This window comes from Tinamus guttatus, unplaced genomic scaffold (assembly GCF_059628265.1).
Source record: "Tinamus guttatus ecotype Peru unplaced genomic scaffold, ASM5962826v1 Tinamus_guttatus_pri_ptg001087l, whole genome shotgun sequence".
Taxonomy (NCBI): Eukaryota; Metazoa; Chordata; class Aves; order Tinamiformes; family Tinamidae; genus Tinamus; species Tinamus guttatus.
In genome coordinates, this window is record NW_028289621.1 from 1,116,190 (window position 1) to 1,130,555 (window position 14,366).

At 48.0% G+C, this 14,366-nt stretch overlaps 2 protein-coding genes across 3 annotated transcripts in view; one reads left to right on the forward strand and one right to left on the reverse strand.

The window, feature by feature from the left end:
- Positions 1-277: 277 nt before the first annotated feature.
- Positions 278-1,537, forward strand: LOC104565055 (uncharacterized). Its single transcript, XM_010211707.2, has one exon. The coding sequence runs from the start codon at positions 278-280 to the stop codon at positions 1,535-1,537; it is 1,260 nt and encodes a 419-aa protein (XP_010210009.2).
- A 4,267-nt stretch (positions 1,538-5,804) lies between these two features.
- The window catches only part of PLS3 (plastin 3), a 40,703-nt gene continuing 32,141 nt past the window's right edge, over positions 5,805-14,366 (reverse strand). Inside the window, exons 7-18 of one of the 2 annotated variants that reach the window (XM_088538480.1) lie at positions 13,178-13,259; positions 12,470-12,635; positions 11,252-11,394; positions 10,660-10,686; positions 10,442-10,537; positions 9,882-10,077; positions 9,322-9,400; positions 8,608-8,722; positions 8,353-8,486; positions 7,671-7,794; positions 7,004-7,128; positions 5,805-6,151 (exon numbers count right to left, since the gene is read on the reverse strand). In XM_088538480.1, the coding sequence (XP_088394606.1) occupies positions 6,019-6,151; positions 7,004-7,128; positions 7,671-7,794; positions 8,353-8,486; positions 8,608-8,722; positions 9,322-9,400; positions 9,882-10,077; positions 10,442-10,537; positions 10,660-10,686; positions 11,252-11,394; positions 12,470-12,635; positions 13,178-13,259 (1,420 nt within the window). In that variant the 3' untranslated portion in view covers positions 5,805-6,018. The remainder of the gene's footprint in view (positions 6,152-7,003; positions 7,129-7,670; positions 7,795-8,352; positions 8,487-8,607; positions 8,723-9,321; positions 9,401-9,881; positions 10,078-10,441; positions 10,538-10,659; positions 10,687-11,251; positions 11,395-12,469; positions 12,636-13,177; positions 13,260-14,366) is intronic. The other variant, XM_088538481.1, reaches the window with a different exon arrangement.

Sequence of the window (14,366 nt, forward strand, 5' to 3'; positions counted from 1 at the left end):
GCCGCACACGGGAATCCTGCCGAGAATCCTGCCCGTCTCCCAGCAATGCTCTTTACAGCACAGCGGTGCTTAATCAGCTTTTATCCGCCTAAAGGCTTTATCCCCCTTGGTCTGCAGCGGATGCAACCGGCTAAACTCAACCTCCGTGTGTTAAAAACAACCCGGCTCTCCTTGCTTTGCTTGCGGCCCACCTACCCAAAAGGTAGGAGTTCTTTTTCTTGCCTCCTTCTCTAGCGCCTCTCAGGTATTAGATGTGGGCTCTGGCTCCTGGTTGGTCATGTTCCTCCTTGTTACGTTGGTATTTACCTGTGCGGCGGAGGCTGCGCTGAGCGCCAACGTCTCCTCTTCATGCCCACGCGTGTGCAAATGCGTGTCCGACACGGTGACGCGCTGCAGCCGAGCGGGGCTCAGCGCCCTGCCTGCAGAACTGGCCGCCTCCACCGTGTCCCTGAACCTCTCGCACAACCACCTGCGCGTGCTGAGCCCCAACGCCTTCGGGAACCTGACCTCCCTCCACCGCCTCTGGTTAGACGGGAACAGCCTGACGTTCCTGGCGCCGGGAACCTTCCTGGCTCTGGGGCAGCTGCGGGAGCTGCACCTCGGCGGCAACGCGCGCCTCACCTCCCTGCACCCCAACGCCTTCCGCGGGCTGCGAAACCTCACCAGCCTCGACCTGTCCCGCTGCAACATCTTCGAAATCCACCCGCTGCTCTTTTCCCACCTGCCCTCCCTGGAAAACCTCGACTTGGCCTCCAACAACATGCGCTACGTCCCGCAGGCCTTCGGGAACCTCTCCAACCTCGCCACGCTGTCGCTGGAGGGAAACCACATCGAAGCGGTGGGACGAGACTCCCTGCGGGACCTGGGCACCCTGCAGGAGCTCAACCTCAGGAGGAATCGCATCTGGACCATCCAGGCGGGCGCCTTCGCCACGCTCCTCCGGCTGGGCGTGTTGAATCTAGGCCACAACCACATCGCCCATTTGCCTAATCGGCTTTTCGACGGCTTGCTCCAGCTCAGGACCCTGCACCTGGAAGCCAACAGGCTCACGGGCATCGGCTGCGCCTTGGGCCAGCTGCCCAACCTGAGGAGCCTCTACCTCAACAACAACCAGCTCTCCTCCCTGGCCCGCTCGGCCTTCGCGCGCTCGGCCAAGCTGCACTTGCTCCACCTCAGCAAGAACAACCTCAGCTCCCTCCCCGCCGGCCTCCTGGCCAAGCTGCCGCGCTTGAAGCACCTCTTCTTGTCCCGCAACCCCTGGCGCTGCGACTGCAGCCTCTTCTGGGCCTCGCGGCGGCCCGTGGCCTCCATGGAGGGCCTGCCCTGCGCCTTCCCGCCGCCCGGCCGCCTCCGTGCCGACGGCTCCGCCGGCTGCCCCAAGCCACCGCCGCCAGAACCGGCCACCGACGACGAGTGCGGGGTGGCCAGCGGGGCCGCGGGGCCATGGGGACACCCAGCCCGGCTGCTGCCCGCCGCGCTGGCCGGCCTGGCCTGGGGCCTGGCGGGCAGGAGCGGCGCCGCGCCGGCCACGCTATGACAGCACCCGAGGGTTTGAGCGGGGTGAACCCCCTTGTTTATTTTATTGCTAAATTACTATTATTATTATTATTTTAATATGTGCATTTAGGAAGTTTGTGTAGATTTACAAATGCTTGCATTCGCACGCTTTCCTTAAGTACAAATGACAAACCTTTTCCTATTACTGAAAACAAAAGAAAAGGCAATGAAAAATCGTGAAAATTTTTTCATTTTGGCAATGAAAAATTGCTGGTAAGGCAGAATAAGAGCAACCTTTGCTGTCACTGCAAGGCTGGTGAAGAGGAACCACGAAGCCACAAACATCACGTCTTGTGCTACAAGATTTGCCATTAGGTTTGTGCCAGGCATCAAACAGGCAATGCTTTCTTTGTATACTTTTCTTTAGGCTTTATAGACTATAATACTTTCATTACATCTTATCTGTGCTGTTTCAGTCTTCATTGCATTCCCCACCAACTTTGCTTTCCTCTATCTTGAATTGCTTCAGGAAGCAGTGAAAAAAGATACCCCCCCTTCTTGCTGTCCAGTCCTCTCTTCTAGCTACTCTGTAAGAGAAAAGAAAGGCAGAAATAAAAACAAACAAAACCCACATTTGACATTTTTTTAAAGTCTCTGCAACATTGCATTTTTCCACTGAACAACACAAATTGGTGAACATTTTAAACGAAAGAGAGACTTGTCTCTACTGGAGACTTGCAGAAAATATTCCTGACATTTTTAAACCGCCACCTCATTAAACACGGAACAGGAGCATGACTCTAAATTGCTCCTTTGAGCTACGATGAAGAAGTGATTGAAAGACTTGGTGAGATGTATGCAACACACTCTGATTGCAAGAACATGTGGTTGCATTTTTTATCCACGAAAGAATGAAGCTGTTGAGGAACATGACAGAACATCCATCAAAATCCAGAGGCTCCAAAGATATTTAGACTTAAAAGATGCTTGGGAGAGATCTTGGAGACGAAGGAGAAAACACAGAACCTTTTGCAAGATGTGGACCCATACGAGGGCGGAATCACTGCAAGATGCAGAAAAGCTAAGAAGTCTTTCCACCTACTTAATAAAAAAGGTTAATTCCAAGCACAAAGATGACAAGGACTAAAATTGGGGAGAAAAATGCAGAAAGAAGCTAGTGAGGCACAACCCCATCTTCTGCCATTTCACCTTGGCAGCTGGAATTCTGCTGCAATAAAAACTGTAACCATATTTGTTGCACAAAAATTACAAAAATGCTAAGGAAAAATATTTTTATAGGAAACCTGTCAGGCAGGGGCATGCCCATTTTAAAGAAATAGAGGCAGAAATATTTTCTTCAGCCTGCAAGATTTTCATTTGCCCTCCTTTTAGAACAGGGCAAAAATGCCAGAGTATCAGAAGATGTTAATGAACATCTGCCCTTTCCCAAAATACATACGTTTTAGTTAGACTTTCGGCTGAGGTGGGGTCTCAGGAAGCGCTGGGACAATCCCGTATGACCTGCATGGACAACATATTTCTTAAATATGTTCTGCATAAGTATTAGACCACTTTTCTTATTCGGCAATTGTTAAGGGTAAGAGTTCCACCTATTTAGAGGGCAAAGGTAAAAATCAAAGTTTTTCTAAGCAGTTGGATCTCCTCGCTGTCTCGTCCCAATGTTGCAGTTCCTGGAGCACTGAGGCCCTCCAGCATTTGCAATTCCCAGGCCTCCAGTACACGACCTGCTCCAGACCCTTCCAGATGTTGAGGAGATCGCCCAAATACCAACGCGACCCATGCCCAGCTCCGGGCGATGCTCACTGCAATACCCAGCGTTTGCCCCTGGATGGCACCAAATTCCAGGCTAAGGGCTGGGATGGCGCGGAAAAGGGAGCCCTTCTGCAACTCTCCATGGCGTGAAGAGCATCCCTATGCGTTGGACACGGGGAAAATCGCCAAGCAGCAACAGCGATTCCTACCCCTCTGCACCAGGCAGGCCGCCAGCACCTCGGGGCTCCGGAGGGAGCCTGCGGATAGCGGAGTCAAGGCACGTTCCTCACCAGCTGCTGCTCAAGAGGCTCCGTGGCCTCCAACAGCCAAGACCTGGCTCCGGTGCAGCAGGAGCTCCTGCTTTACGAGCTGCACGAGCAGCGCATCGAGGAGCAGCGGGGCTCGTGCCTGCAGCACAGGTAACTCCACGAGCGGCCACAAGATGCCTGGTATCTCCTGCCCACACCACCAAGCAAGAGCCCGATGACTGCGCCGAAATGACCGCATTCAACGACCCAAAATATCCAACGGGAGGAAAGGAAGAGGTGCGATGCTTGGCAGCAGCTCCAGCCCTTCTAGCTAACGCCTGCTTCAATGGAAAGCGTTTTCTGCTCCCGTTCCAGCTGTGGTTTCTCCTGGAGGAAAAGATCATGGAAAGAGGTGCCCCCTATTTTTTGCTGCATTAATTACTTTATTAAATCGTACGCAACACGGTTCAAGGACACCGACAGCTTCACTACCAAAAGAGAGCTCCTTCACAGCAGCAACATGGCAGGATGATCTGGAGATGGGATGGAGAAATTGGTAACTTGGTTCCTGCAATCTCCACTGAGCATTTCACCCAGAGCAGGTAAGAAGCTTCAAAATGATTGAACCTAGAGGTGCTCCACCTCTTTCACTATTGGCACGACGTTGGGCAACGTGCAACCTGCGTCAATAACCAAGCTCATCCCGGTCCTGGCAGCAGACAAGCTGCAGCCTGTCTCTTGGGCAACACACACCTACTTGTTTTCACTGCCAAAAACATCATCACTGTAGCTGCAGACAGGGCAGGAAGAGGGGGCCGACCAAGCGGTGAAGGTCACTGAGGTCTGTTTGCATGACACCAAACCCGCAGAAGTTGTCCCAATGGTCCTGTGCTTTCCAGGCACGAGGCTGAATTGCAGCTCCACGGTGCTGCAGTTTTCCCTCCTGCGCTCCCAGGTTTTGCTGCAACCAGGACACCCTCCATGGGCAACCTATGAGGCACTTGGGGACACCAACATAAGCAGCAATGACTTCAGGAAGCCGTTATAAAAGCCAGCCAAAAACACGAGCTGAGAATAACTGCACCGCAGCACCCGTTTTAATAGTCACCTTTGCAGACTACTTGTGTAACTGCAACTAGTCTGCAAAGGTGACTATTAAAAGGTGACTTGTGCATGACACAACTAGAGGCAATTACACAGCTCAGTACACCCAGTGCAAAAAAATCAAGATCAAGCCAAGTTCAGCCAAAAGCAAATGAGCTTCGACCTAGAAGTATTTGCTAAGTCAATGTAAATAAGGAGGAAAACTTGTATTTAAATGTTCTTTTATTTCAACTAATGCTTTGCCACCATATTACATCACTTGGAATAGCTCAGAATAGCAATATGATCTCAAAATATAGCAAACAGCTTGCCAAAGCAAGATAATATTAACTCCTAAGGATACAGCATCTTCCTTCTTTGGCGACAACACTTCCTTTTATCTGTAAAAATAGTCTTATGTTCCACCACATTTGCTGTTCAGTTTATTGAACCCTGCTGTTTACAACATTTGTCTCTTCCCCACACTAAACCTCCCCACAATGGATTATGGTTTTTTATCCAGCAGTATTTTAAATAAAAAAGTTATAGTTTTCATGCAGATTTTTGTAAAAATTATTTTCTAGGTGCACACAACTGAACCAAGATGCATACAAAAATGCATTCACTTCCATTCCCAGGTGCAACTGTGCCATCAGCAACATGATACCACGAGTTACCGCGAGAGGTCCAAGGATGGTGGTATTCTTGTATATAGTCTAACTTAAAAAAAATATTTTATATAAGCAGTAAGAGAAAAAAACTGCCATGCTTTATCTGTAATCAAAATAGTTAGGTTTATAAAAAAAAGCACCATGTACAGAGAATACCGTAAGAAGATCCATCTTCAAATTTATACACGCTTCTCATTTAACATCATGAGCTGGCCTGCAGGTCCCAACTGCTACTGTAGCTTTGCTTGCAAAAGTAAGGAAGTAGTCAAACCTAGACTATGCTTGAGCCATATAATACAAATTAAACTGTATTGCAGACAGAAATAAGATGTTTCCATTACAACTCATACCAACCACCTTAAAGCCCCTTCGGGGAAAAAAAAGAAACAAACAAACAAAAAAAAAACACCCACGCACCAAGCATCTGAGAAATAACAAGGTGAAAACAGCTCCAGAGCAGTACTGCAAGATGCTGGTCTGTTATGAATGCATTTCTGTGAGCTCTTGATAAGTTAAACTTTCCTTTGGGAAAAGAGCGTGTCTGTTGGTTAAAACTCCTCTCCCTGAGAATTTGATAAGAGTTTGTCTTGCAAAGCAAAACAAAGTCCTTTAAACTTCAGCAGTTCCTAGGCCAACAGCATTTCAACGTGGACACAGCTGATCTGCTACTCATGCACCCAGGGTGGCAGGTTGGGTTTTTTTGTTGCTTTTTTTTTAAAATTTTATTTTTACATGTATCAGCCCCTTTATACTCGCTTCATTCCTCTGCCCATCAAGCAGGCAAACACGGTCATGACCATCTTCGGTTTCACCTCCACGAGATCTTCTGGAAGGGCATAAACTCTGGCACCAATTCTTCTCGCCATGGACACAGCATACCTGTTTGCCATGAAAAGATGAGTGCGTCAGCGCTTGCAGACTGCTGTTTTTAAATAAAAAGTCAACTCCTCCTCTGTCCAACAGAATTTCTCTTCCCATTACTCTCTGTTAAGGCTCAGAGAAGGATTCTAGACGTGCAATAGTCCAATCACACCAAACCTATTTGTTTTATAACATATATTTTGACCCTTTGTAACGTTCTTTCCCCGAGTACAGGGAAGTGTCTTTAATAGGTGAACAAATTCACCTCTGAATGTCAAGTCCGTTTTATCAACACTTAAAAACCCTAATTAATGTTTGCTAGGGGTAATAGTTAACATGCGTAACCAAGGATTAATCAGCTAATATTTACATTTTTCACTGCTTTTTTTGGAATAATCAAGACATACTGCTATTTGCCAGAAAAAATGCTGTTATTCTGCTACTGCAGAGCAAACACAGAAAACACATACCAAAGGTCTGTTTAAATAGTCATCTTTGAAACTTAAAAGCCTGTGATGCTTCAGCAAGACAAGAGATGGACAAACCCAACTCAGGGTTCAATTTCAAAACCCCGAGCTATGGCTGAGCACTGCACACGCCAGAACAGAAAGATAAAAAGCAGAATACCATCACCAAGAACCACCTGGGCTCTTCTGCATCTCCCTCTGCAGCCTGAAGAGCACAACTACTCCCCCAGGGTTACCAACAAGGAGAGGAATTTGGTATCAAGAAGTGCTGCCTGTCTCAAAGGCACTGGCTTAACAGAGCCTGAAAGCCACAGTAATGTAGTAAAAACACCTGCAGCTTAAAGCCAGGGCACAGAAGTTACACCCTCTTGATGCAATGCAGCTTTCAAGCTAGCAGACTTACTTAGCATTATTTTGTTTGTCATCTTCTGATAGATGACCAGTCTTTACAAGGTCATAGTTGATACAACCAGGCTGTATAGCATCAATTAAATCCACAACTGCCAAGCTCGTGCTGATAGTCTTGTCCTAGAAAAAAAAAACATATACATATATAAGGAGACAAGTAAAGATACATGTCTAATCCTTAGCACACTTCTCACCTTCATCAGTCTGCTCTGGAATGTGTAATAAAGACTTAAATGAGCTGTTTCGAAGCAGTGCTGTCAGGGATTATTCCCAGCTGGACCACAGGCAAACCAAACTGCTGCTTCTCCTTCAGCAGCACTACAAGATCATTGCTCCAGCTTGTCACAAGGATTGTGAAAAGGCAAAGCAATTTGGCAGGTCTGTCCCACTGCCCAGACCCCCAGGGACTTCCCACCCACCAAGGCTCAGCAGCTCCAGCACAGCCTGATCACCCCCTCTCTGCTCTCCCCATCAGCTGGGCCACCCTGCTGCTCTTTCCCAACATGGGTGGTCCCACACATCTCTTCTGCAGTAGCTTGAAGCCACTTTGCTGCCAGCACAGGCTGAATCCTGTCTTTTTACACCCATTTCTCATGTGCTCCAGCTGCAGTGGACATGGCTGTGGGGCCTGTTCCTTGCAAATGCAAGAGGGGAACCTGCACCTTGAAGTTCTGGATGGAGGTGGACTTGCCAGCTTCTTTCAGGGTCCTGTTTACCCAGTTGACTATAATGTCATCATTTGCTTTTTGACCATCGCCGAGGTCCTCAAGCACATTCAGTGTGTACCTGAGAAGCAGAAGGCAGAAACAAGACTAGGCAGAGCTTCAAAAAGTCCTATCTAGCATGCAATAATGAACCACCGTGTGTATGTATATAATAAATATACATACATGTGCATCCTATCATAATTTTTCAGAACAACGTAAGAGAAAGGGGTATCAATTCCATGATCTTTCATTCAGTCGTTCTCCTCTCTCTCATTTCAATGGGGATGGTATTAGAAAGCCACCCTTAAATGCTTCTCTTCATAATTTCCGATTAAAACTACATAAGTTTGGCCATTTTCCTGCTTTGTGTATCAGCACAAGAATCAGCTCTGCATGGGCTGGACAGGCAGGATGTGCAGAGTGCCACAAAAGGGCTCTCCTTTTTGGAGAGTTGCTGGTCCAACTCTCACATGCAACAGGGTCATCGTAGCCAAAGTTTTGTCTGGCAAAGCCTTGGAAACACCCAAGGATGGAGGTTTTGCAGCCTCTCCAAGAGCCCTGTTCCAACACAGCACTGCAAATCTTCCCAACCATCACACTCCCTTCCCAAGTGCTGTGTGCTGGAGATGGGTCTCACCTTCTCATCAACTGCCAGACTAAGGCTAGCGTCAACGTCGGGTTTCCATCATTCAGATCCTGTCCTCCAATGCCAACCAGGGAGAATTTAGCTGGATGCCTCCCCAAATCTACAGCATAGTTGCAGTTTTCTAGCTACACAGGAAAAGAGTTCGAACAAACAAAATGTCACTGAGATACATTCATCTAGAAGTCTCAAAGAGAAATTTCTAAATACCACACATTGAGGACTTCTAAAGCCTTTTGAAGCGCTTACCTTTTTCATATTTGCACCAAGCTTAGGGTATGGAGGCTTGTTAACCTTATTCCAGTCAACGGGAACTTTAATCTTTTCGTATAATTGCAGTATTACGAGCGCATCTTGCAGATCACTAAAAAGGAAAACATCAATTAACCTTAATGTTTCAAAACATCAGTACACTTTGACTTTGTTGCTCTATGGGTAATTAATACTGTTTACAGCTGTTGCAACCTCAACAACCTCAAAAAGGACTTTTTTCAAAACGCCTTGTACCTTCTGGAGTAGAAGGACTCCGTGTTTAACATAGCTGGCTGCTAAACTAGAGCAGATTTTAGGACAGACGTCAGCAACGCAGCCAAACAACAACACGTCGCCCAAAATCCAAAGGGTGTCCATCTCTCTCCACTGACTATGGGGTTCACTTTGTACCCAGGGAGCTTTGCCTGCATATAGGAGGGCTCAGTTGAGCCCTAAAATTAGGCAACATGAAATTGAGGTTCAGTTACTCGAACAGCCATGCAAGCAGATCCTCCAGCCCCTAAAGGCCAATTGCTGTAAGGCTGCACTGCCCGAACTGGCTCAGAAACCCCTAAGCTAAAGGCTGCAGGGAAGGTGCAATAAGCTTGGCTCTCTCCCTGCTAAAAACTTCCCAAGCTCTTCCCTTGGCTGCTGTGGAATACGGGACACTCGGTCAGAAGTCATTGGGTTTCTGCAGGGAGAGGCACCTACCCATAGAGGTGATTTACGTGCGGGTTCACACCAAGGGAGTTCATCCAGTTGCGGAAGGTTCGTTCTTCCCGTGTCTCTCCTAAGGGGAAGGAAACGGGTAACGTGAACTTCCCGAAAGTCAGAGGGCTGCGTGGGGCTTTCCGCCTTGCGAGACGGATTGCTCCGAGTGGCACAGAGTCTCATTTACGTTTGCAAGAGGAAAAAGGCCCTCCTGCAAGCTCGGAGCCCACAGCAGCACTGGGGCAGCTGAACAAGCCCTCAGACACGTTATTCAGCTGCACACAGAGGGTAAACAGGCTGCCCAGAGAGGTTGTGGAGTCTCCTTCTCTGGAGATCTTCAAATCCGCTTGGACGCAGTCCTGTGCCACGTGCTCTAGGTGACCCTGCGTGTGCAGGGGTTGGACTGGATGATCCCTAGAGGTCCCTTCCAGCCTTCAGCATTCTGTAATTCTATGATTCTATGATAAACAGCCACTTCAGCCCCAACACCACACATCCCTCCAGCACAGCCTCTTGCCATACCCCCAATTTGCTAATTTTGCGACTGACACGGCCATCACCTTCCAGCAGAGTCCAGTCGATGTCCTGGTTTTCGGGCTTGGTCAGCGCCGGGTACTTGTTGAAGAGGTTGGCCACGAAGGCCAGGTTGAGCTTGGGGTTGCCGCTGACCACGTCGGCAGGCGTGACAAACTGCCGGCAGCCCAGGCGGTCGGCCTGCTGCAGCATGTACTCCGCTCTCCGCAGGTCGTCCTTCTCCTGCAGGGGACACAAAGCCATCAGGACACGGAGCAAGGAAGCTCCTGGCCTGGAGCAACATCAGCTCTGCCAAAAAAAGCTTTTTTTTTTTTTTTTTTTCTCTCCTTAATGTTGTGCTTTCAAAGCGCATAGGATGGTTGCTCAAGGGCAGAATCCTGCATGCAAAATGCAAAGGATTTCCCAACCGCGCGTGTTGTTAATTGCAACAAACGCTCGTTTAGCACATACCAAGGTGTGCACATACCCACTGACACTGCGTATGGCCTTGAAATCAGGATACCAGGTTATCTAGAGGCCACGGGGCACCTATAGGGTCACACAGCTTGCAGTGGCACCACATGGGGATAAGAGCTCGAATACTCACATTGAAACCCGACATGTTAATGTCAATCTGAGGCTCTCCTTCTTTCTGCCCCTTGGGTGCAATTTGATTGAGAAGGTGGAAATAAGCTCTAGAGTCCTAAAAGGAGAAAAAAAATATATAAAAAACCCTCAGGTCTTGCTTACAGGATTGAGTAACACCATAGCAATCCAATTCAGTCTCCTCTTAAGCAAGTCCCTGTGCACAATTGGCTTATGTACCTTTACTGAATTACCAAAATCAGTAAGCTTGACAGACAATGAAAAGAAAAGAGCACGATGGCAGAAATCCAGGCAGCAGGAAAGGAAACAGAAAGAGAGGATGTTAGAAACAGTTAAGTCAGATATACATATATATATATATATATACACACAAATATATTAATTTGTCAGCTATAAATCCTTTTGCTTCCCAGCACTGCGCAGCACCCCAGGGTATGCTGGCAGCTTATGGGCTGCACGGGGCAAGCCAGCAGCTATCAGCAGCACTGCAAGAGCTTGTGAAGCTGGAAGCAAGTTGTGCGTGTGCTGCACATAGCCCTGGCCTTCCCACGCATCTCAAATGTCATTTTTTTCCCCCCCCAACAGTCCTTTACACTGAATGAGGTCTACAACCTGCTTCAGTCTTGTTTCTCATGCTCCAGACTGCTGGTCGTGCAGAGAGACTCTGAGCAACCTGCTGTAGTCAGTACACCCTTCTTCCCCTTCCAGATCTTAATCCAAAAACCTCCCTCATTAAAAAAAAAATAATAATAATAATACATGAGCTGGCCTTTCCCCATGGACCACATGAGATTAGGAGAGCTCCCACTACCTTGATATCTGAACTGAAGTTATTGATTTTGTGCCAGCCTGCGTTTTCCAAGTGGAAGTTTGCCCATCTTAGGAGCAGCTCTTCTGGGGACAGTTTCATAAGGTCCTCCAGGTTTTCACCGTCACGAAGTAAGGCAGCCAGCGCTAGAAGAAAAAAATCACTCATGAGCACAAGGAAGGAATTTTCAAAAGACACAAACCTCCAAAACAGGACTAGAGCTGCAGTAACATCTCACTGAGCAAAATGGGACAGGACCAACCACATTCGCCTCCAGTTTGATAAAGTCAGAATAACCTGGGTGGGTTTAAGCCAAGTTAATTGTCCTTTGGGCTATAGGGCACTTCTCATGCCATGGACTTTGAAGGTGTAAGCCAAACTGTATTAACTGGTCATAACAGGGAAGTTAAAATAAAAGATCCTGATGATCCTCCATCCGTCTGCATGCTCTTCTTAGTGCAATGAAGAATAGCAGAGCTCTCTGAATGGTTCCAAAAGCTCCAAATTTGGAGGCTGTTGCCCAGGTCCAAGCATACATGGTGGGGAAGGGCTCCATTGCCCAGGGAAGCTGGAGCTCCACTGCTCCACCAACAGTCACAAGGAAACCAAATCAGTGCAGCTGCACTCCCAGAGACGGAGCCCTCCTCTGCTGAGAGCGGCCACTTCCCTATGATCGGAAAACGATGCAGGCAGCTCTGGAAATGCCACCCAGGACTCAACGACACCAGCTGAACTGAGCCCAAGCCCTGGAGGCAACAGCACAGGGATGGTCCCTACCCAAGGGCTAGGCAGAAGATGGCCTGTGCAGGGTCAGGAAGGGAGAGGAGAAAGGGGCTGATGAAATGAAGCCACAGCACCCTTGTCAAGCCACCCTAACCAAGAAATTCTGATGAAAACAAAGTTGAAAAGCACGTGCCTTTTGACCAGATCCTAAAAAAAAATTAATTGGCTAAATACTACTGCCAACATCGTTCTACATTCAGAGCTAAAGGACACTCACGAGCACCTCTTCCCAGCCAGGGGTTAGGCAAGAAAACATGCTCATTTGTGCCATGAAGCTTGACCCCAGATGCATCTTGACTTACCAACATGTCTGGGGCTAGTTCTACAATGCAGATATTGCTACAGTCCACCCACTCAAACCAACCTGCAGCTGAAGCAAGGGAGCAGGGTGACATGCATGCTCCACTAGGATTAAATTAATCAATAAAATGCACTTACCTTCATTCCTGCTGAGCTCGATGTCTGCAAACAGGCCGATCTTGATGATCTGCCAGAGCAGCCCTAGCACCAGGTGGGGCTTCCCTTCCCGCAGGTCCTCGGCGCCGATGTTGACCACATGGCAGCCGATGGCCGAGGCCGAATTCAGCGCCAGGTTCAGGTTCTCCTGGAGGGGACACGGACGCGTGAGCGGCACCCGGGACGCTCATCCGTTGGCCCCGTCTCGCTGCCCGTGTTTTAACGGTGCTGCCGGCGCGGACACGAGCCGTGAGAGGCTGCTGGGTTTAATTTCAGCCTCCGGTGTTTGGTTTCAGCTGGAGGGGTGTTAAGTTATACGCACGCCCACGTGCGGGCGGCTCTGCAAAAGCAGCCCATAGTACTGGGAAGCCATTCATAGGGAGCCCAATGCAATAACTTGGGAAAAAGACCGTGTCACGGGTGATATTGCAGCAACATCAGCTGTGCTCAGGCTCTCTGCTGTTTTATGCATGTCCCCAATACTAAACACTCACTCCTGTCCTTCAAGCTGTACCCGTAGCATCAGGATTGCCAACCAGGTGCACTGCAAAACTGCCTTTTTCTTGCAGTTGGTGACCAAAAACTCACTCCTTCCCGGAGCCCAGTGGCAATTCCGTAAGTCACCATGCTGATTCTTCTGCTATCCTGTCTTAACGTGAATTGCAGTAAAGGCACAAAAGGGCATCATACCTGAATTATGAACGGCGTGAGCTTCTTCTTGTTAATTGCTCTTTCATCGATCGTGTCCGGAACAGAAAGATTGATCATTTTGCTGGCAGGAGGAAAACCAACAATATTTAAACAGCCTTGAGTATTTCATTTCAACAAAAGCCATTCCGCTGCCACAACCTTCATTACTGCCTATTTTCTTCGGTCCATTCATTTTCCGTGGGGGCTTTTAAATCAAGGTTGTGTAAATCGGAAGTTAATATTTACGTTATCGAGAATGTATATGTAATTAATAGCTAAGCCTGAAACCTTAAACATGTCACTGGCCACCAGTGATCTCGGCGGCCGGAGCAAGAGCAGCGTGTGAATTATTCATGACGCAGGGGACGAACCAGCGCAGCCACCGCTCTGCAGGGACAACGTGTCCCCTCCTGAGGAAAAGGTGTCCCCAGGCCAGTGGGAAAATTATTTTAAAATTCTTCACTAAAGAAAAAATAAAGCGTAAACACTAAAGGCTTGGAGGGAAGCACGTGGATATTAGGACATTATTTTTTAGCCAGTGGAAATCATTGCAAGTTTTTCCTTTATTCTGTGAAGCGCTTCCTATTTGGTTTAGTTGTCATCTGAGCAATCAAATTACTTGAAGTTGTGCGAATTACAAAAGAAAAAAAATCCACAGGTTAAACAAAAGTGACTATTTTGCCCACTAGCACTCCGTGCCTACTGATAGGGCAATACAGAAATCCCGAGGAGATCCAGTTTGCCCCAATATTCATTCAGTGGCACCAAAAGAAAACAAAACCTCCCTCAAGCAGAAAACTGGCTGTGAAGCAGCCCTGGCTTCGTCCCAGCTTTGAGCACGCAGCAAAACAGATGACATCATTAGCTGACAGCAGCTACCAGCAGAGCAAGGAGAGGATTCCCACACACCCGTCTCTGGTTAACTTGTGTAGTCGCTAATATTTCCACATAGATTACTGCAATAACTGCTTGCAACCCCAACAGAAGGAAGAGTTTAAACAGTTTCCTTCTCCCCTTCAGCAAACTGTCTCAAACACGAACAAAAGCCTTGGACAAAGTACCCGCTAGGGAAGGTGGCATCAAAGCAGAAGCATCACAAAAGACAGCAAAAGCCCCTGCAATTAAGCCCCTCTTTATGTATGCAAAAACGTTCCACACACACAAAGAAAATACCCTTAACTGAGGAGTT